This window comes from Empidonax traillii, unplaced genomic scaffold (genome assembly GCF_003031625.1).
Source record: "Empidonax traillii isolate 1590-97213 ecotype Southwest subspecies unplaced genomic scaffold, ASM303162v1 scaffold151:size923898, whole genome shotgun sequence".
NCBI classification, from domain to species: Eukaryota; Metazoa; Chordata; class Aves; order Passeriformes; family Tyrannidae; genus Empidonax; species Empidonax traillii.
The window spans coordinates 86,675-110,310 of record NW_020955344.1 but is presented as its reverse complement, the minus strand read 5'-3'; the positions used below and the strand labels follow the sequence as shown (position 1 = coordinate 110,310).

The 23,636-nt window shown below is 42.9% G+C and overlaps 1 protein-coding gene across 1 annotated transcript in view; it reads right to left on the bottom strand.

Moving 5' to 3' along the window:
- The window catches only part of GAS6 (growth arrest specific 6), a 40,358-nt gene extending 29,681 nt beyond the window's left edge, over nt 1-10,677 (bottom strand). Inside the window, 2 exon segments of the mRNA XM_027884647.1 lie at nt 9,966-10,132; nt 10,577-10,677. Of these exon segments, the coding sequence (XP_027740448.1) occupies nt 9,966-10,132; nt 10,577-10,646 (237 nt within the window). The 5' untranslated portion in view covers nt 10,647-10,677.
- Nucleotides 10,678-23,636: the final 12,959 nt, after the last annotated feature.

Below are 23,636 nucleotides of genomic sequence, written 5' to 3'. Positions count from 1 at the left end.
AGACCTTTCCCTTGCTGTGTAGGAGACAGTTTTAACAGAAAAGATTTAAGCTCTACTGTCCCCATCCCTTTCACAGGCACACATGTAGGAACAAGTCTTACGATCCATTAAACACAATTATTAGCTTCCATGGCAGTATTGCAAGACCTAAGAACACATGCTTTTATTTCAAGTGTCGAGTGAATCCAAACACTTTTCAAGGGGCTAAGATGTTCCTCTCCCACCTACAGCCAGAGCTTACTACCACCCTGATACAACAGCCACGACAGCACTTAGCCTGGATATCTAAAATGGAAAGAGAGCGTAATTTTAAAAGTGTCCTCAAAAAAAAAAATGGAACCCAAGCAAACAACCCTCAAAAACTCCAGGTTGTTCTTTTTTTTTTTTTTTTTTCCTTTCAAATGTTAAGAACAGTTTCTCTTGGGCCATCCCCACAACACCCTGCATTGAAACAACTGAGAACAGGAACATGAAGAAACGAATACATAGCACAGCTGTGGAGTTGAAGGGGCAGAATTACCCATGTCAGCTTTCTTGCCAGAGGAAACCTACACTGCGACTGGGGTCATCACCTGTTTTCAACTCTATGGCCAAACTCTACCCTGGTGGTAAAATTCGTAAGTGAGTGAAATTATACAGGGTTTGCATTAGCCTTGCTGCATTTTTAGAGAAGATGGAAAAACACCAAATCAGAACAGACATTAACATGAGTCACTGTATAAAAATAGCCCTTCTGAAAACATAACAATGACCCTGTCGACACCAGGAAAATGTTCTCACTGTTGCTTTAAAGTAATTGGCAACTTTGAAGACCTCAGACAAACGGGTCTGCCTACTGCTTCTGTTTGTTTTGCTTGAGTACTAGGTCAGGTAAGACTGATCAGCAGAGAATCTAACCCACTTTATGTTCGAGCTCCAGAGGCAGCAGGTAGAAGACATAGTTTACAGGAGGACTGCTCATGTTCCTGGGCATCTGGGTCTTGGTGGTCTTGCCTAGGCAAGTGGGGTGGACCAGAAGGCCTCCAGAGGTGCCTGCCAACCTCAAACCTCCTGTGATCCAGTGACTGCAGCATCACTAACACTGGAACATCTCACTGATTTGTGTTAGCAACAGTGATTTCTTTTTTAGTTACCTAGTTACGTCTTAGAGAGTAGCAATAACTCCCACTTTATGTCCTTTTCTCATTTCCATATAATGACTCTCCCTTTTCCTCTTTCCTTCATGACTGAATGTTTGTCTTGGGCATGGCCAGACCTCATTTATAAATGTACTTCATGTTTCCACACTGTGGGCCTGCTTAGAAAGATACTCTTTGGAAAGAAATGACTGCTACCAACCATAACAGCCTGTAACTTAGTGTTTGGCAGTTTTTCAACTGTTACAACCTGAGAATGCAAATCTCACTAATGGCGGAGAGCTCTCTTCATTTTTTAAAATTCGGCCCTAGACTTCTGGTACATAGCAAATCTCACGCTGCGTGATTGGGCCCTTCCTCCTATATAACAGAATTCATTGGTTCTGCAATTCAGAATTTTAAATATGTAAAACCCATAGTTAAAGAAGTTATGATCAAATGAACGCCACATTGCTTGCACAAGCCTTCCTTCTCATGAGGAACCCATCACTCAGCCAGGTTAGTTTGCTTCCTATTTTGCTTTGGGGTGATCTGTATTCTCCATACAAAGAGAAAACAGAACTTCTCAGTTTGGCATGTGAGGCTTTGGAGTAGCAAGCAGGTCACAATACAATTTAAAAGCAGTCTCCAAGTCTCATCTCCTACCTCCCAAGTTACAGCTGCTTAGGGTAGATTTTAGATTTTGTGTCCAGCTATTCTGCTGCACAAAGACTGAAACTGCCCCTTCCACTGAGTTGTTGCGCTTTCCAAACAAGAAGTTTTCAAGACTACATGCATCACCCCTTCCATACAGACTAGGTAGCTCTGCAGAATCCTCAAGCTTGGAAATAAAACCCATCTACTGTCATAGCTTCCCTTGACCTTTTCTGAGAAGCAAGACCATTTCCCAATAGCTTCCTAAGGTGCCACTTCAGCAAAAGGTGTTCCTCTGCAATAAGGAAAAACTCACTGATGATTAAAATGCACAATTACAGGGGGAAAAAAGTAATGAAAGGAAAGAAGAAAAAGAAGTTACTGTATGTCACAGATATGTTAGATTTTGTGAAGATGCAGGGGGCACAGAGAGATAATTTCTATAGATGGCCCAAGGCAGGGTTTGATTAGACAGTAATGGTGTGAAATGCATGCAACTGCTGCCAAATACTCTAACAAAAATCATTTGTAGAGTGATTCCAATAAGTTGGTTGCATGGGCCTTTCAATTATTCTGACTGCAATCCAATCACAAACGCCTTGAGGTTTCCTCCTGCTTTGGGACTGAAAGGGTACTTTCCCTCCAGCTGTAATAATGTGCAATTTCAAAAGATCTCAATTTGATGACAGATCTTCACTCAGTGTTGCTTGTTTAAATCCTTACTTCTTGCAATAGTTACACTATTTGTACATATGGTTAAACTAACACTTGCTCAGAAACTTCATTCAAATTGAAGAAACCAGTATCTGACAAAACACCTAGCATAGATAAAAGGCTGTCTCCTTTCAACATCATCACTTTGTCATCACTGCAATTATTTCAACCATATTTAAAAAAAAAAAAAATCGAACAGGACTTATATCCCATCAAACATGATTTAAATATCTATGATCTCTCTTATAGTTCTGTCACATTTTATCCACTGAAGATTTTTCCCTTCTTGTAATCTAATGATTTGTTTCTTAGGATTTTGCTTATCTGCAGAGGTTGCAATTCATACTAATGGCATTCAGCCACTTTAGGACATTGCTGGATTTGGCCTCAGAGGGGGAAACAGGCAAACAAGGAATAGGGAAGTGACATCTGAAATTACATCAGGCCCTTGTGACACAATCTGATCTCATACTTCCCTGTTCATTATTTTAATAACTAATTGTTGCTTTTCTGTTCTTGTCCTAAATATTTTCTGGAATCGAACTAGGACTCCCTGTTTGAGAAATCATCCAAACATGGCAGCTCTCCAGACACATGTGATTCTGTACAGTGCAAGCATGACCCATTCTCCTTCTACCTCTTCATTTATTCACCCTTTTGTCCTGGCAGATGTGCACAGTGAAGAAAATAACACTTGTTCCCCTCCCTGGATATCTTTATTCTTCATCTTTGCTCTTCATCTGGGTTCCACTGTTGATGCTGAGAGAAAGAGGAATAAAACCTAAAACCATCAACTGGGAAATTTCCCCGCAGATGTGCGTGAGTGGAGAGCTTACGGAACAGCAAGTCATAAAACTGTAATGAAAGCAGAGATACAGAAGGAGACCTGCTGAAAAACTTCAACCAGATTCTCCAAGCCTTGGTTGTTCCTTGGTTTCTTTGGCAGCCTGAGCTGTGACAACAGTTTCTGCTTCTCACCCAGCACCTGGCCTTCTCTTCCTAACCTCAGGCCGTCCTTCCCACTGCGTCAGGTGAAGCTGCATGGTGAACTGGACTGGGGAACTGATCCAGCTGCAAAATGATGACTTTTCTCTACAGACAAGTTTAGTCACTTACTTAAATTGGTCCATGCAGTTGCCCAAATTGCTGTGCAGGAAGGGTAAAGAGGATAAACATTTGCTTACCTCTACTAGATCAGCTGAGCTTCACAGTGTGAAACCAAAGCCTGAAAAGTAATGTGAGGGGAGAAGTAAAACTTGCTGCTATGTTCCTTATTATTTTCTGTGATAGTGGTTCCATCCTTGTTCTTCATACTTAATGTAAAGTGACTGCTTGTAATTCATTAAGCTCAATCAGAGTTTGGAGCACAACACATGAACCACAACTGCCAATTCATACAGATTCAATTTTGTTTTCACCTGATTCTTATGCAGCTGCACTAACAAACTGTATTAATTCCCAGTAGGCTGCTTCCTTTTTTTTTTTTTTTTTAGAAAGAAAATGAGAGCTCATGGCCACAAAACTGTTTTCTTCATTTCTAACTGGCTTTTTTCCTGCTCACATATTTATTAAGACTTATTGTATACCTCCAAAAAAACTGACTTACTCTAATTTTATCTGCTTTTTCCATTATTATCCTTCTTGACCCAAACCTGTATAATTCCCCTGCTTCAATATGCCATTCTTAGCAGTATTCTTTTTCCATCCTATCTCAAAATAGTCCCTCAGTGTAATATTAACCACTTTTACTATCTCTTGTTCCTTCCCTACTCCTGCGCAGGAGGTTTAGTATGTAGTACTTTTGTGATGTAGTGTGTCACTATTTCCATGTCTATTCTGAGTTTCTGAGCTACACTGACATGAGTGGCAACAGATAAAGATCAGGTAAGCAGAAGTCCTGCAGGATTGATGGAGCTGTGTCTGCTTCCACCACCAGCAAACTTTGCTCACCCTTCTCAGTAACTTTTGATAAAGCAGCATTTAGCCAATAAATGTATAACCTGCTTTCTAAGCAGGCAGGAGTATTTTTGTCACCCTCCTGCTACTGCACAGCACCACCACAAACAGATGCTGTGTCTGTTCCACAAAGTAGACAGATGCATCCTGGTCCACAGTCTCAATCTTTTTGCCTTCCAGATCAGTTAGACTCACTGAATTTTGGTACAAAGCTCCCTTGACCTTTATAAGAAACTACAGGGAGAAGGAAGAAAGGGAAGGGAGAACACCTGATGGGACAGCCAGATCTCATCCCAGCAGAGTTGGAATGACACTGTGGCATATACCTGGCACTGAAATTTTTCTGCTTCCTTCTTCTCTTCTTTAGGCCATTCCTGGACAGAAGTCTAAATCTCCCTATATTTTTTTTCCTCAAAATCTACTAAGTGGGTACCACTGTGCCTGGCAATCCATTCTTCCATGCACTGAGTCCAAGCAGGTTAAAACATCAGCAGGTTAAAAATTAGTGTTTTCCAGTAACTCTTTCTCTCTCTCTGCATCAACAAGAAGAGATAAAGAAATTCATACCAGCTATAAAACTAGCCCATTCTCCATGCTCTGCCAAAATGTCAAAACAAATCAGTATATTGAGAATCAGTCACAGCAAATAAACCCAAGATTTCTGCCTGGATCTAGAAGGGAATATTCTATACAGGGATGATGACATCTGTATCTAAAGATGATAGCAGTATTTTTCATGTCTAGACTACACAACATGCACTAAATTACTCAAAGAAATATTACACTGCTTTACTCTCCCAATAACTCCTCTCATCTCCTCCCCCTACATGCCTTCATACTTTTATGATTAGTATTTAAAAATGCGTATCTACCTTGTTATTCTTAGAAATAATACCTAAATATTGCCTGACAGGCACCCTTCCTAAAAGATCAGACTAAAGTTCGGATGACTCTAGTCTATGCATGCAGCTCATCTGTGTTATCATGACCATGTCATGACATGGAATACATAAAGAAAGAAAACCAAGTGAGCTAGCAACATAGTAAAAATCAACCAAACTGACCATTGTCACACCCTATATATTGCTTCATCTGCATTTCATCTTCCCAGTAAATCCACCCTTAGCAGAAAGAATGCTGACATTGTTGGATGTTTTGTTAGGATCAGTAATTTTCAAGACAGGATTGCAAAAAGCCCCAAAAAGTCTGATCTGCTGTTAGTGCTGCCCCTGCCATGAGTGAGAGAGTGGACTAGATACCTCTTCAGTCCCAAGTTACCCTGTGATTCTCTGCCAGTGTTTTGTGTATCTGACAAGCTGTAGGTTTTAAAAGCATTTTGGATGCAAATCCCACAAAAAAGAGGAGAACTTTTCAAGTGCCTGCCTCTGAATCAGATGTCCGTTCTGCACGCACATGAAAACCAGCTGGCTTTCCACAGTAATCTACTGAGGACCAAATCCACAAACAGTAAACACAGGCGGCCAGGCTGACCTACATCAGCGTTTCCGGTGTGACTAACACCTTTTAATGTATTCAGCATGGCAATTTCCATGGTGAGCTGCAGGAACACCAGTAATTCTGCAACAACAGCTAGCAAGATGTGCAGGGACAGATGCTGTATGGATAAACTATGGTACCAAATGGTAAGAGCCTGCATTCAAACACCTTTCCTGTGCTGAGCCTTTCAAAACAGAGAAACTCCTTGCACAAGGACACTTTTTCTCTGTGTTTTTTCTTTAGTGAAATCCAATGTTTCCAAGAACACCAGAAGATACACTCCCTTCTGCCCTTTGTTTTACATGCTTGGATGACCAGATTTTTAGATCAGGTCAAACAAATTCCAGAGTAGTTTATCAGTCACTTAATAAGCTGTAATACCTTGACTGCATACCAAGGTCAAATATTTCTGCAGTACTGCTTTTTATAAGGCCTCATCAACATGTTAAGTAAGATAACATTCTTATCTCTGCATCCAAGATATTTTGCAACTTTGTCCCATCTATCACACCTAGCATATCTTAATAGATCACGTTTAGAAACAGTCCTCATACCTCCCATGAACATGTTTTTCATCCTTCTTTTTATTCTCACCATATTATCTTTTAATTTTTCTGTTTGGCACCTCTAGCATAAATGAAATAATAAAACAGGAACCATCCCAGAATTCTGCAGTAATATTTAAGGATGTTATAATCAGCTTCATGAAAAAAGTAGGCTGCAAGACTCATTAACCCAGGCACATACTTGTTTTTACCATGTATAGTCATACAAATGGCACAGACTGAGTTTTGTTCTGCCTCCTAAAAAAAAAAAAAATCCAATCTAAAAATATTTCAATTGATCTTCCTTCCTCTAGTCTGAGTGAGCTGATATTTATATTTTCCGTAACATAAAAGACAAAAGCTGCACTGGCCTGCAAATGAATGGCTATTTAGACCCGTCTAATACACTATTCTTAGCAGTTGATGTAAGGAACTGCACATGTGGCAACACCCGCATTTAGGTTTCAGTGAATGTGCATCTTCTGCTGACTAGGCCTGCAGATGTTGCTTTGGAAAACTGATCACTGAAACAATGGAAGGCACAGAAAAAGGGTGCTTTGATATACATATACGACATTTCATTTCTATGTACTGGTCTGTCCAGGAAATAGGTATCTTTCTGTATAATGTTATTCTTGGCTAGATATTATAATTGACTGTATCAAGACATAGTCTTTACCTGGGAAGCTTCATGCAAGCTATGCTACAGCCTTCCTTCATCTTACCTCTACTTCTGGGGCTGTTTGACTGAATCAGTTCATGGAATTTTCTATCATATCTTTACATCATAGGTTTTGAAGTTAAGCCTTGAAATTCTCTTCACACAACACAGGATAGTTAAGAATGGTAGGTTTTGGAGGAAGACTCACACATTTCATTAATATCTAATGGAGAGGAAAAGGGAAGAGGGACAACACTTTTGGTCTCACATCACAAGCATTTCTTGAGGTTGAACAGAGAAGCTATAAACTAACCTCAAAGTAACCTTCAGTTGTCAAGGCTGCAAGACCATTTCTCCCATGGGACAACAAACAGCCAATTGCCTACACTGATGGTCATCTGGTGCTTTAAAGCATAAAACCTGGGAGATGTAACAGCATAGATGAGCAGTGCGCTGATGTGTTCCCCATGGCTTGCCTGCTACGAGGCTAAGCCATAGCCTCAACAGCAATCCGTACGGTTCCCTGGTCAATAAAAACTCACTTTACCAGCACGAATCAGCTGCAGCCTGACAATATGCCGAACCATGGTCGTACAGCACAGCATCAGTGAAATGACAGCACAATAACTCCCTACTGTTTAAGAAACACTTCCATTGCATATTAATACTCTGTCCATCAAATCCACAGATACCATTGGAGGAGCAGTCACCTACGCCTTACAAAGCACTGAAGGTTTCCCATGTAGAGTAGTAACAGCCCACATACATGACCTCTTCCACCTTGCATTAGAAAACTGCTACGGAACAGCAGCTGCTCCCTTCACGTCACACACTGATTGCAAAATGGATAGGAAGGGCCATAAATCCTCCTGATACGTGGTGGCACTCTTGCTTCTCAATCAAATTGAAGCAAAGTTATGGCAAGGAGTAGGACATACTGCACGTAACAAGCAACTTCACAGCTCTTGGGAGGTCTGTATCTCAGAAAAGGTAGGATCTTATGTCACTGAAGACATAAGAGTCCTGGTCTAGGACATGTCAAATAAGTAAGGGTGTACAGACACTAGAAGCACATCCAGCCTTTCTTCAGTGGTTTTAAGAACTGAGTGAAACCAAGCAGCAATAGTGAAGGAAATGCACCAAAAAAATCAAACTCATTTGCAACGACAGAAAGTTGGCATTGTCCTACAAAACACGCTTAAGTGGCATGACTGTATCTTAAAGAATTTATATTATACATGAAAATATTTTAAACCAAAATGATTTCACTATTGTCATTACACTAGAACTGTATTTTTTTTTCAATTTACAAAATAATTACCAAATATTGTTAAAAACATATTTACACAGTATACCACCCTCTAAACTGATCTACCAATGCAATGCCTTCAGCTACTTTCTTGGCCAAAAGCCAGTTAGTAAAACCAGTGACCTCAGATCATCTTTGCTCCAGAATGCTACAAAATCACACTTACAGTTTTCCCTGCATTCACTGCTATGCGGTGGATATTTATACTGAGCTTAAAGTTGTATTACTCAACATGAATATGGAAGCAGTTGTGCCAGCCACACTCACCACATTACAGTTAACCACTGTAGCTCACTTTTTGCAGAACAAAGCAAACGCTGCTTTGTGCAGATGTGACTACACATACACATAAGAGGTGTAACATTAAACACTGCCTGGGCAAGTGCTCCACATTAATCTCTAAAATAAAGATTGTCAAAAATCCTTCGTAATGTTTTTGCTGTACTTACTACTGCCTTGTAACAACAAGCTACTGCGCTGTATATCCAGTGCTGAGACTGCTAATGAGGCGCACATGTCAAGACTTGTCTGACTGAAGCATAAAACATCTCCTCAGTTGAGTCCCTCCCTTGCCTGTGGTTTGTGTGTCTCTGTGTACACACACACACACACACACACACACGTGCTCTCTCTCTCTCTGTCCTATCTTCTCCCTAGAGCATCATACCATTTAACAGGAACATGCTGTGCAGTATCAAGCTTCAGTCTGAACACCAAGAAAATCCACTTCCCACTGCTAAATCAATTCCAGATAATCTTTGCAATGAGAAGAAACTATCCAAAACAGTGTTGAGAGGAGGTGTAAAGTGACTGGAAGAATAAGCCAAGCTTATTAGAGCATCCACATGCTGCTCAAAGTGAGAAGACTGAAGTGAAAGTCAGCCTTGATAAGACTGTTAAAGACAGCTCTGTGTGTAGTGTGCATTCTGTAACAGTGTGAATCCACACCTGTTAGTGCAGAAATACCACATTCCTATATACATACTCTCCTGCTGTTGTAGTGATGGATCCTGAATCTACTGATTCCAAGATGCTGACCAAGCTGAATATGGCCCCAAAGGATTTATCAGTGGTTAGGACATACTTCTGAGGTACTCCTGTTGTGACATATGCTGCAACAGTAAGGACATTTTAAATACAGCTGGGATGGGAAGCTAAAGTAAAGAGGAGCGATGGTAACGCGCCCAGACAGAGAAGCCATATTATTATGTTGCACTGATCTTGCTTCATGGATTCAGACCATGACTGAACAGGTGCCAGGGCAGGCCGCTCACCCAGAACACCCTCACCGAGGCACTCCTAACGGGACAGCCCTGACTGCCCTTGTGCAGGCTGAGTCCTAGGGTGTATTCCTAATTGCCTTTCGTTCACCTGATGGTCCTGAGTCCTCCTCCTACCGACGGCTTACCCAGCTGTGCCGGCAGCTGGCACCCAGCGGCGGATGGACAGAGGGTGGGCGGGAGCGCAGGGCCGGACAACCCACTCAAAGCTCCGCGGCGGCTCTGCTCCCTTACCGTCTCCGGGTCGTTCTCAAACACCTCCCGGGCCTCCTCCTTGCTGCAGTGCTCCTCCACGCACTCCCTCTCCAGGTGCCCTTGCTTGGTCTCCTCGAAGATCTGGTAGGCTCTCCGCTGCCTCTGCCGCAGGAACTGGGCAGCCTCCGGGGCGCGCAGCAGCACGGCTGGGCAGCCGAGCGCCGGGGCGGCGCGGGGGAGGCGAGGAGGAGGACGAGGAGGACGAGAGGAGCAGGAGGAAGGAGCAACGGTGAACAACTGAGCCCGCCTGGCCGCCCCGACCCCTCCGATCCCCCACCCCGCACACCAAACCGCCCCGCCGGGGGGCACCGACCCTCCTTCCGGGGCGCACCGAGCGCCCTCCCTGCCCGGCGCTTCCCCCGGGGGTCGCCGCGGCCTCGGCGCGGCCCCTCGCCCGCATCTGCCGCTGCACCCGCCGCCAGCCGCCGTCCCTACCGCAGCCGCGAAGCTGCGCATCCCCCCGCACCCCAGCCCTGCCCCAGCTGCACACCCCCCGCTCGCACACACACACGCACACACATACACACACACGGCGGCGGGGGATGCTCGGCGGCGTGTGCAGGGGGGGACGGGCCCCCCGCGGTACTCACTCTGCGAGGAGTCCGCCGCCAGCAGGACGAGCAGCAGGGCGGCCCCGAGGGGCGCCGCGGGATGCGGCATGATGCGGCGCGGCGGCTGCGGCCGGGCCGGGCCGGGCCGTGCCGGGCTGGCGGAGCGGCGGGAGCGGCGCGGGGCGGCGGCGGCGCGGGCGGGGAGCGCGCTGCTACTGCGGGAGCGCGGCGGCGGGAGCCCAGCGGGGGAGCCGCGGAGCCGCTCGCCCGCCCGCCCTGCCCAATCGCTCGCCAAGGCACCGCCGAGCCGCCGCACAGGGACACACCTCGCGGCGGAGCGGCCGCCCGGCCCGGCCCCGCGTACCTGCCCGCGAACGGCAGTCACGGGGAGTCGGGCCGATGGGCAGCCGGCGGGACCCGGGGAGCGGGCGGAGAGGCTGCGCCCTCACCTCCGGGCACATCTCTTTAATAGCTCCGGGGCTTATCACTAGGAAGGGAGAAGCTGGCACGAAACCCAACCCAGTCTTGCTGTAAATTAGAAACTTGGCTTTTCCCCATACACCAACGCAGGTTTTCTACAGGAATACATTTGCAGTTTATTTCAGTATTTTAGGATAGCCTCCTCAGGAAGGAGATGAATGTGGTTTACACCAATATGTTGCAAGCCATCCTTTACTGTCCCTTGTCCATCCACACTTACACAGAACATGTTTAATGTGGGAAACCCTATTAGCTGTAACTCAGAGCTGTAGGATCAGAACTCAGAGCTGCACTTAGGTTGCCTAGTTGCCACCACTTTAAAGTTACCCCTTTTCTCTATACTGCCCTGCAGAAGGGTCAGTGTGACAGATGAGTAACACCCACTCTACATTTTCTTCAAGAAAACTTCAGTGGCATAACCTGTTTGAAAAGAAGAACTTGAGTAGTTTAATTTTATTATTTAGCTAAATCTAATACAGGCTTTGTGTATCCACAATAAGTTACTACAAATATAATACATGTAAACAACATATTTATATCACATCATTGAAGTAACATACTAGAAAACACAGGAGCATACTCATTCAAAGCAACCATCCTTAGGCTGGTATGTTCTGTCTTGACAATGGCCAACAGGAGACATATAGGTAAGAGATATAAGAGCATATAAACCACCATGGTTTCTTTCTATTTTCAGCTCAAAAGTACAGAGGAAGAGCTCTCGGGTAAAAGCTGTTTCCACTGCAACACTAACAGCCACAAATTTACCTCTTGTCTATGAATTTGTCAAATAGTTTTTTTGATCTTTTGGTACTCCAGGTCTTCAGGTGTGTCAGGAAGGTTCCAAATGTTCACAAAAGCTAGACAGGAACTTTTTCTCACAAGTTTGAAGTCCAGTGCTTAATAATTTTACAGGGTACTTGCATTTTTGTCATATGACAAAATAGTGAATGATCATGCCCTATTTGTTTTCACCACATCGTTTTATAAACCTCTCATGATTTCAGAACCACCCCTTTTCCTGAACTATAGAGCTTTGTTCTATTATTGGTTTCCTAACCCCTCTGAGCTGGCACTGCTCATAGAAGCAATCCTACCAGTCCCCATTGCTTTTTCCTGTCCTTTGGCTACATCCTCATCTTGTGCTGGAATGCAGCAAACCCAATCAGAGTAACCCAACAAAAATTATCGATGTTATTTCAGATCAGTTCCCCCTTGAGTTGCTGCACAGCTGCACAAACACCAAAAGGGAGAGGCTTTCAGGGGTGACAGCGAGGAGCTGCAGGCAAAGGAGCGTGGGCCTAATTTCAGCAGCAAAGCTGGCCAAAATGGCTTGTGAATCTACGGCTGCAGGCATAGGTTTCCTAGGACTGGCTGCCACCTTCCTCCCTATGTCTTGTGTCTCCCTGCCCACATCCAGAGATGTGGCTGTGCTGTTTCAGCTCAGTCACCTGGCAGGAAACTCTTCCCTTTTTTTTAGAGTGTGTGTGTGTGTGTGTGTGTGTGTGTGTGTGTGTTCTACCAGGTTACTGTGCTGAAACAGCTCAATGTCAGCATGAAGAAGTGTGGAGTGGCATTGCAGCACTAAATCCATAGTCTGCTCTGGGATTTCAGTCTGGGCTCCTCAAACAGAAACCATTCCTGATCTTTGTTTCCTCCCTACTCTGTATCTTTTCTATTTAGACCTCTTTTCAGACAAAGTGGACAAAACTACATGCAATATTCAAGATGTGATTTTACAGCAGCGCTGTCCTGCTTCTTTCTTACTTCTGTTTTTTTTCTTACTATTTCCAAACATTGCGTGGCTTCCTTTTTACGTCCTGACTTACTCTTTTCAAAGAGCCATGAACAAGTGGTCTGAGACCTCTTTCCTGAGTGGAGTTGCTGTTTTACCAGTGAATACAGAAGGTAAGGGTTGTTTTTCACGGGTGTATCACTTTGTGTGTCTGTATATTAAATTTCACTTGTCGTTTATTATCCTGTCACATTAAAAGTGCTATCAAGTGATACAGCCGAGTGAATCAAACAGCTTCTTGCTACCAGGTCGTCCCACTTTTCCTTCCCTCCATGCTTCCACCTTTTCACTTGATGTGCAACCTTTGTATGCTTTTGTCACTGATGTGACCTCTCAGCAAGTCAATTCAACTTACTAAGCAAAGATAAAAGTATTTCTTTGTTTTTCTAAATGTCTTGTGATATTCTTGATTACCAGTTTAGGATTTGTCTCTTTAGATGAATTTTGCATTATTTGCCAACTGACCTCATGGCATTAAATGTCTCCATAAAATTTCTGAAGACGTTGAACAGCAGAGATTTTTGTGGGTTCTGGAAACTGCATTATGTTGTGTAATCTAATGATGAGTTTTCTTGCCTTTAGATGATTTTTTTATCCGTTTCTGTTTATCCCATATGATCACATTTTGAGAGCATATGGTGAAAGACCAGCTCAAAATTTTTTTAAAATCCAGGTATATAATGTTATCAGAACCATCCTTATCTAAATAAATATCACTCTTTGAACTTCAAATAGGTTTGCAAAACATGACATCCTTCTTGGTATGCAATTCTGATTCTTCTCCAACATATCATTCAGTTTACCAATTCTATTCCTTATTATATTTTCCAGTAAGTTGTTTGGCACAGATATCAAGGACTGATTTTGGTGAGCTCAGAAGTCCTTTCAATAGTCGTATTTTCCACCTTCCATTCTTCTGGCATGGTAGCGTTTAAGGCAGATTTAAGCAATGAGTTGCATAAAGCAATAGTTTCATTTTCTTCAGCATTTATGGGTTTATTCCATCTGATCTCAGCTATCCCAGTGAAAGATCAGTTAGGGAACATGAAAAACAGGATAGAAAAATAATGCAGGGAATCTTAAAACAATGTTACAGGAAATGCCTGTACTCTCAGCATGTCCCATTTTAGACTCTCTTCTGATTTTAGAGTAATATAGGTACAGAGGTTTCCAAATGTAAACCTGAACTGTAGAATTAGTTTCCACTGGGTTTTAGACACTAATCAGAAATATGCACCAAATTTAACAAATTTTGATAGAAGTGACTAAAAATACTACTAGAAGGTGTTCATTAAAGACCAAAAATCAAAAAATCACAGAATCACACAGAATCACAGAATATGCAAGTTAGAGGGGACCCACAAGGATCACTGAGTTCAACACTCAGCCCTGCACAGGACCATCCCCAAGAGTCACACCATGTGCATGAGAGCACTGTTCAAACACATCTTGAACTCTGTCAGGCTTGGTGCTGTTACCACTTCCCTGGGGAGCCTGTTCCAGTGCCCAGCCACGCTCTGGGTGAAGAACCTCCTTCTAATATCCAAGCTAAACCTTCCCTGACACACCTACAAGCCATTCCTTCAGGTCCTGTCACTGGTCACCACAGAGGAGAGATCAGTGTCTGCCCCTCCTCTTCCTCTCATGAGGAAATCGTAGACTGCAAGGAGGTCTCCCCTCAGTCTCCTCTTCTCCAGGCTGAACAGACCAAGTGCCCTTAGCTGCTCCTCATACGGCTTCCCCTCAAGGGCCTTCACCATCTTTTTTGCCCTCCTTTGGACACTCTCAAATACCTTAATATCTTTCTTATATTGTGGCACCCAAAACTGCCACAATATTCAAGGTGAGGCCACACCAGCACAGAGCAGAGCGGGACAATTCCCCGCTCGACCAGCTGCTGATGCTTTGCCTGATGCCCCCCAGAACACAGTTGGCCCTCCTGGCTGCCAAGGCACTGCTGACTCATATTCAACTTGCCCTCGACCAGGACCCCCAGGTCCCTTTCCACGGCACTGCTTTCCAGCCTCTCATTCCACAGTCAGTCTGTACATCTGGGGTTGCCCCATTCCAGGTGCGAAGTCCAGCACTCTCCCTTGTTGAACTTTATATGATTTGTCAGCTAACAGAATTTAAATCAGTCATTCCAAATTCTGATGAGTGTCCATTGTTTTTTCTTCCTTAATCCCGAACGAAAAAACGAGGTAGCATTTACCTTTCAGGGCAAACCAGTGCACAGTATGTAGACAAGCTGCATAGATCTAGTGGAAGAAGGTTTAATTGAGCAAGGTTCCTTTAGGTCCCTGCAACTAATTACATTTGTAGGCACCAATGGTAGAATGAAACTAAAATGTCCTGAGAAGAGCATATAGACCTCACAACCTTAGAACTGAAGAAGGAGGGTAATGAAGCTGGTGAAGGGTCTGCAACAAAAGTCTTAGGAGGAGTGGCTGAGTGAGCTGGGGTTGTTTAAGCTGGAGAAAAGGAGTCTCAGGTGGAGATGTTACAACTCTCTACAACTACCTGGAAGGAGCTTGTATAAAGGTGGGGGTCAATATCTTCTCCCAGATAACAAGTGATAGATAAGAGGAAATGGCCCCAAGGGGATGTTTAGATTGGAAATTGGGAAAAATTTCCTCACTATAAGAGTGGTTAGGCATTGGAACAGGCTGCCCAGGGAAGTAGTAGAATCACCATTCCTGGAAGTGTTCAGAAAACATGTGGATGTGGCACTTGGGGACATGGTTTAGTGGTGGACCTCACAGTGCTGGGTTAACAGTTGGACTCGATGATCTTAGAGGTTCTACCCAACCTAAATGATTCCATGATTCGATATTGCATTATGGAGAAGAGGGGGGGATTCCCAAGCATGCCCGCCCTTCCTTCCGTCAATCCTCCAGCCAGGGATACAGTGGGGTGCATGGTTCTTGACTTCTGAAGGACCATCTTTTCAATGTAAAGTACTGCTCTGACCTCAAGGAAAAATCAATTGGACATGTCCTATGAGTTGTCCCACACTGTCAAAGTATCTCAGATTTTAGGGGCAAGTTTCATGTGCTCATTCCACATTAATTTCCTGTTATTTTTCTTTTGAAAGTGCTCCAAAGGTGGTATTCCTATTTTTCTTCTGTTCTATGAATAGGGAGGAGTAAAAGGATGTGAGATTACATCAGAATATTTAAAAAATTAAATGATTGTAGAAGTCAGCATACTTAAGCAGAAAATCTCTGTGAGAGTAAGAGAACTAATTCCATGATCCTTGACCTGAATGCACTACAGGCTGGGTATATGCCAAATATGCTCAGCACATTAAGATCTGGAACGTGCTGCTTAGTTGTGTGAACTATGATTCACAGCCTGATGCCAGGAAATAAACTGGAAGTTTCAAGGACAGGAAGCTCTGAACTGTCATCTCATCTCCCCTGTGCCTGTCTTGGTTCCAGGTGAATTTGATTTCCTTTCATTAGAGGTCAAAATGATGACTGGAAGTGGCTTAGGCACCAGCAAAACCAAATTTCTTATCTGGTCAATGGCACTCCCTCTGTGGCAAGCAAGGCAGTGAGCAAACCCCTGGGCAGAACATGCCACCATCATCTACAGGTGAGTGCTCAGACTAAATGGCACCGACCAAAAGCATCAGACCTCATACCACAGCCTACAAGACATCACAATTCCCTGTTCTTTGAGTACCTCTGCAGATCATAGAAGGGTTGAGGTGGGGATGCAGGGCCATAGGGTCTGTTTTCTGTTCAATTTGAGTCATCACAATGCAGTTAGCACTGAGCACCCGGGAGGTGAAGAGCCCAGGGGAGCTGCTGTATTTGTCATGACAAGAAGATTTTCTGGAGTAGAAGGAGAAATTGGAAAAGGTCTTTCTATAACCGGCTTTGCTTTTTACTTCTTACTCCTTTTGAAAAGAATAGTTTTGCTGTCTTCCATTTTGGGAAAGACTTCTGGATCCCTGGGATCCAAGCGTTATATTGAGGAGTTATCTGCACTGTGGAGGAAGCCGAGTTCCTCTGCCAAGCATGTGCCTTTGCATGGCTATTATCCAGCTATTAAGTTGTAATAGATTTCTTGCTTGAAGATAAAGCGCCCATTGTACCATCACTAAATCCTTCTATTGTATCTCCTTATGTTGCCATTTGGCATTGAAATTCTGTGGAGTTTGAAAGATATCTTGATTTTCACCCACAGGTGAGAAGGCAAAGAAGGGAGTTCACATACTGGAACTGCTGTGGGCAGACAGATTATAAATAGCTTTAGGATGTCCCCGACAGGTAATTTACATCAAAAAAGCAGCACCATAAATATCCTACTGTCTTCACACACACACAAATCTTGACTGTATGGAAGAATCACACAAAAATTGCTTATTGAAGCAGTGTCATTTTGAAGAGTTGAGGATTTGTAATTCTGCTTCACCCGAAGATGAAAGAGCTCCTGTAGTAGTGTGTGGAGCTTCTCCAGCTGGGCCTAAATTAGTGAGAAAAAGTTTGTGTTCCCATGCTAAAATTTTTAGATTTTTTCTTGTCATCAGCAGGAATTGAACCCAGAGTGCAACAGAGAAACCTTTCATGGAATGAAAGCAATTCCTGCTGCTTGGGAAACCCATGTGGTAGATCCATCTGGATCTTCTCCTAGAGTGCCATGGACACAGATGAACTGGAGCTTTTTGCACAGTCTGTGCTGTCCTTTTTAAAAACAAAAGAGTTTGAAACACTTCACCTAATGTCTGGCTGTAAAGTGAATCAAAATAAATTAAAATTGTGAAGTGCTTGTACTAATGAGAAGTGGGAGTTGAAAGGTAACAAAAATAGGAATGCGAGTCTTCTTAGAAGATTTCAAAGCACTCAACATAATGCTGGATAGTCATGAAGCTCCACTGAAAGATGTTACTAATGCATGTGTGAAACCATATTCAAAGATACAGATTGAGGTAGAATGAGAGTGGTGATGTAAAAGGATGTCAGAAGGATGAGACACTGCAACTAAAAAACATTAGAAGCCATGCTTTGATTCAGGCTATTTTCAGATTCCTGGATAAAAGTGGAAATTTACTCTCCCCTCTTCCAAATATAAATCCTTCATGAAGCCACACAAACACGTCTTTGTTTAGATCGGGCCAATGTTTCTGTGGGAGAATGTGAAATTTCATCAAGAGGTTTCTGATAATGCTAATGGCATAAAATTCCTCTTACCTGGTATGTTCAGATTAAACATTTTCTAATAAAAACAAGCACATAAAAGGTCCCCTTATACTGCATAGCTCTTTTGAATGATCAACATATACTGACTCAAGAAGAAAAGGGTTAACTTTCAAAATATGCCCTATTTTAATGAGAATGAAATGAATGAGAAAAGCAAGTAAATTTAGACTAGAGAGAGAAAAAAAGACATTGATAAAAAAAAAAAAAAAGAAGCTGAGTGCATGGAGGGACTTGTAGAACAAAGGTTGCTCATCTTTCACATGTCATTTACTCAAAAAGAAATTTCATAAAAGACTTCCTAAGGACTATCTTCAATAAGGGATCCAAACCCCATTTTCTGACAGTGATGCGTTATACTGGAAGGAGAAGGAAAAAAAGCTTCTTTTCATACAGGTGCTAATCATGCCCATGTCCATATGCTGAACTGAATAATCATAGGGATAACCTTTGCAAGGGACCAGTTTCTCTTCAGGGCCATCAGCTTTGCTGCTGAATGCTTCCTCCACAGCCAAGACAATTGAATCTTGCACTGAAGCATTGCCCCAACACAGAACGATCTCTTTCTTCTTCTGTCTTTTCTGATGTCCTTGTCCCAGTGAACCTGGGCTGAGTTAAAACAAGAGGCATCCTGTAGATGAAGAAATTATGATGACCTGCACGACTATCAGGAGACAGTCAAGAAAAAATGCAGTGTTAGCAGATGGAGCCCAGTTCTGACTTATACTGAGGACTAGAGTTCAACAAGCCTGAATGCCAAACCAGACTCTCTGAATATGAATGAACTTTTAAGTGATGTAGGGTGTTTCATAAACATTGCTAGTGGATGTGATTTGATTTGTGCTTTATTAGGCCACCAGTATTTCTATATATTATGTGGTCATCCTGGTTTCTATTCCTATGCATTCCACATGTACTTGTTTTCTAGGGCATTTTTAGTTGCTTGAATAAAGCCTCAAATAAATATAAATAAATTCAAGGATGACATGAGGAGGAGAAGAATATTGCAGCAGAACAGTAATAACAAATATAAGCCCATACAGTGTGTTATGCCTTACAAAACCACACCAGGGCTAACAGAAATACTAAGCTGGCAACTGGACTTGCTGAAACATTGAGTGAGTTGGAACTGTCTCTCAAAGGCAGGAGGGAGGGTTCTGATACCCATTTGAAAGGAGCTTCTTAGGAGAAGAACATGATATATTCTTTATTGTACTCGTTAACTCAAAGCAATGAAACCCATAACTTAAGAATTGCTTACAAATAGAAAAAACTTGGCTTATTGGTCATCAGTGGCTAAACTCCCAGCTTTATAACACAGTGTAATGGGACAGTGAGAGACAAAACCATAGTTTTCATGAGATGTAGCTCTTGCCAATGCTTTGAGCTCTTAGAGGGGACCCTACACTGAAGCAGCCTCAATGCATCAATCTGGGTTTGGAAGAAGGGAGAAGAGCTGTCACTGTTTAGCAGCTTCCAAACCCTGGTCTCTGGGGCAGCTTCTGATGGTTGGGGAGAGTTGCCTGGTAACAAGAAGCTGCCACTTTCTCATTTCCAGCTGTTAAACCGCATTGGAAAGAGCTGAATAATACCAGAATAGAAATTTAGCTTACAGTTTGTCAGCTTCAATATAACAAAATCGGAGTTATTTAATGGAATTTCTAAATTGCTTAGCAGATGAGTCTTTGCAGCAGAGCTCTAGCAGGGCCATGTTACGAAATGAAAACAGGGCTTTCTGTAATCTTTTATTGATCAGCTCCTTGTTCCAACCCCTTGGGAGGTGTCAAGGATGGGGAAAAGGTAATAGCAGAAGGAATTGGACTAGAGCAGGACAAGAAACATGCTCAGACATAACCAAGAAAATAAGAAGTCCTTTTTTTTTTTTTTTTTACTTTTTGGAAGTGTATGCAAATATATGTATTAAAATATCAACATTTAGATTTATTTTTTAATGGAAAATAGAATATCTGATGTGCTGATTTCTCCATCCAAATGGAAATGTGTATATTTATCTGTTTGTTGCTGCTGCTGCTGCTGCTACTACTACTACTACTACTACTACTACTACTAATAATAATAATAATATCAAGAATCCTGAATTTAATTCTAAAACATAAGGTGTTCTGGGTTTTTTTAGGAAGGGAAATTCTAACTGTCCAGTTTGAGAGGGACTGAGAAGTGAATGAGGCTTGTTAATGTCTTTGTGGGAGACAAAGATAAATGGGGATGAGGCCAGAGCAGATGGTCATCCCACTGTAAGCCTGTAATCATTGAGGGAAGGAGTTCCCAGATGTCATGTTGTTGAGCAGCCTTTGATGGACTGCTGTGACATTTCCATCTCCAAAAGTCGGAGAAAAGGAGACATCTGCAGAAACCCAAAGCAGCAGCCCAAAAGGAGGTGTGAGGTACAGAGGATGGCTCACAAGTCCTGGTGGCTTTTGCTTTCCCCATTAAACTGTCTTTGTCTTAACCCATGTGTTTTCTCACTTCTATTCTTTACAGAGAAGGTAATCAGGCATTGGAATGGGCTGCCCACAGAGATGGTGGATTCTCCGTCCCTGGAGATATTTAAGAAGAGACTGGATGTGGCACTTAGTGCCATGGTCTAGTAACTGTGGTGGTAGTGAATCAAGGGTTGGACTTGATGATCTCAGAGGTCTTTTCCAACCCATCTGATTTTATGATTCTTTGATTCTATGATCCTTCCAGTTCTCTCCCCATCCCAGGCCGAGTGGGGGGGTGAGCTTCTGGCTGGGGTTAAACCATGACATTCAGCAACATGTTATGTTAATCAGGAAAATTAGGGAGGGAGAGGGGTATCTAGGTAAAGTATCACTTTCCTTTTCAATTACAAATTGCTCTGAAAGATATGGTAATGTCACAATATATTACCAGTGAGAGCTGGTTTTGAGCCTGTGCTGTGCTAATTATATCAAATATCAAAACTTTCTAACACTGGTACCTAAAATGGGCAAGAAGTATGTCAAGAAAACACATTTCATTCATGTGCAAGCTGATCTTTAGGTAAACGTATCAATGTTCTCTTTTTCTGCAAGAAATCTTCTGTGGTTTAGGTAGATAGTGATATTATGAGAAGCAAAAGCAGCAGGCACACATAAACATAAAATGAATCTGTACCTCCATCCATAGATGCATACAAATATGAACATATATGTATCTCCATATCCACAGGTGTATCACCATGTCCCAATATCCTACAAACACGAATCAGTTAAGCTACTTACAACACTCCTCTGAGACAGGAAGGTATTATTCCTGTTTACAGATTAAAAAGCTGAAGCCTCGAGGTGAGGAAGTTCAGATGTAACACCCAAGAAGAGCTGGAATTGACTTTAGTTTTTTAAGTCCAAGGTGGAGTTTTAGTGTCCAAGGTTTACAATACCATCTTTTCGCTGCTTGACTTGATTTCAAAATTTCTATGGCCAAGAGAGAAAAATCATGGGATAGAATATCATTCAAAGAAAAGAAGAAAATTATTGTTTCCTTTTAAGCTGAGAGACAGAAAATCTTACCCCTATCTTAGCTTGTATCAGAGCAGTAATTTAAAAATGAAAGGCTGATTCTTCAAAAAGCAATGTATTATTGCTATCATTGATGCCAGCTGGGTCTGCAAGTTCTACCACAGTAAGGGGTGAATAAGCAGTTGAGAAAACCTGAATTACACTCAGTCCACAATAATTAAAGTCCTTCCTGAGTCTTAAGGGCTGGAACCAGAAAAGCAATGGTCCAAAAGACCCAGTTCAGCAGCATGGTATTTTGTCATGAGGAGACACCAGTGCACAAAATACAGCAGCAACCCCCATTTTAAAAGAATTAACAGGGCAAATCAGGTCTGGAGGGGCAGCAACCCCTTTTACAGGCTGGTGTAAGCTGCAGATTAGTAAATCCCCTCTACAGGATGCAGGCTGGGGCTTTCTTCAGCCTGTGGTGCTGACTCCTTGTCCCTGAGGAGCACACCCTCACTTCCTATAAGGAATGCTATGAAGCAGTGGAGGTGACAGAGGAGAGAACTGTGATATTGTGGTGTATGGAGAGGACATTCAGAAGGGAACATGGTGTCTCCTACATTAGCCTCTTTCAGAATTTTAATGATTATTTATACAGTATATTGTATACAGTATACAGAGATCGTGTACTGTATACAAGACTCATCCTAACGCTGGATAGTGACCTCTGCTGCAGATTCTTTGCTAGGTTTACTCAGAAATTACTTGTATTGACCCTCTTCAAAGGAAACCCAGTTACCCAGTGGTTGCCCTTTGTCTGTAATCACTTTGCTTTCATCTATGGTTTGGCATCAGCTGCACCAGGAAAATGCACAGAATTACAGTTTGCTTCTTACTTATTTAACCAGAAATTCAAATTTTAAGTCCCAGAAATTACATATTGGTTATAATTATGAAAAAAAATTCAATTATCCCTTTAAGGAGCTGGTGTTAAGCAAAATACTCCTACGTCAAATCTGTTGCAAGAAAAACACCTTAATATCTGGGGGGAAAAAATAACAGAAAATTCAGTCATTTTCTGGCTATAAAATAAAGTTCAGCTGTTTTCTTACTAAAGTTTTCCAGTCCTTATTTTTATTTTGTGCATTGTTTATACATTGTGCTCTAGAAACGTTTTTTTTGCATAAATGTTTGTATTAAGGGAGGGAGGAAAGGGTGGAGAAAAAACTCAACAAATAATCCAGCATATTTAAAGGCTTTCAGTGTGTACATATGCTGCAAGGAAGATTCCCACCGTGTGGCTTACTCTATGCCAGGTGCATTTGCTGCCTGGAAACATAGCACAGCTTTCCACGGCACTGGCAACTGTTGAAACTAGAACTCTTCAATGTGCCCATCACTTGTGCTGACGCCAGCTCTTAGGGCAGGTGCAGTAAATGTACAGCAAATCACATTTTGGGGGTGAAGCCCCCTAAATCCCACGTGCCATATCCTGAAAGCAGGGGACTCGCTGTGTGTGGACTGTATGAGGGACACACCATGAGCACGGGAGCTGCCCTTGCTGTGCAGTGTGGTGGGGTTGCAGCAAGGCCAGCCAGTGCTTTTCAAGGCATTTGGTGGGAGATGAGGCAAGATGCTGTACCTGCTGCACTGCTGCTGCCAAGTGTCTCTCATGGGCAGTGCCACACTCAGGCAGAAAAGGGCACATGAGCTTTGTGTTAGGTGCCAAACATAAAGTTAAGAGCCTGTGGCAATGCCACTGGTGTGACTCCTGCACGTCTGTTAACCCATAACACACATGAGATCATGTGTGGTCCCATGTGCATACATCCTACATGGCTATACATGTTCATTGCACATGGTGGATCAAGGGTTGGACTTGATGATCTCAGAGGTCCTTTCCAACCCTTCTGATTCTATGATTCTATGATTCCGTGGTGAAGATGACAGCCCTCTGTGGTGTTTGTTCTGGGTTTCTCGACTCAAAGCTGGGGCTGCATCATGTAGGGAGTAACAAAACCTGACCCCAGAACCACTCCAAGCACCAGCAGACACTTACCTGTGGGGCACAGGCATACAACCTCCAGCAGCCCTTTCCTTCCCATTCTCCCCGCGTGCCGAGGTATTTCCAGAGTGACCCTGCAGCCTGAAAA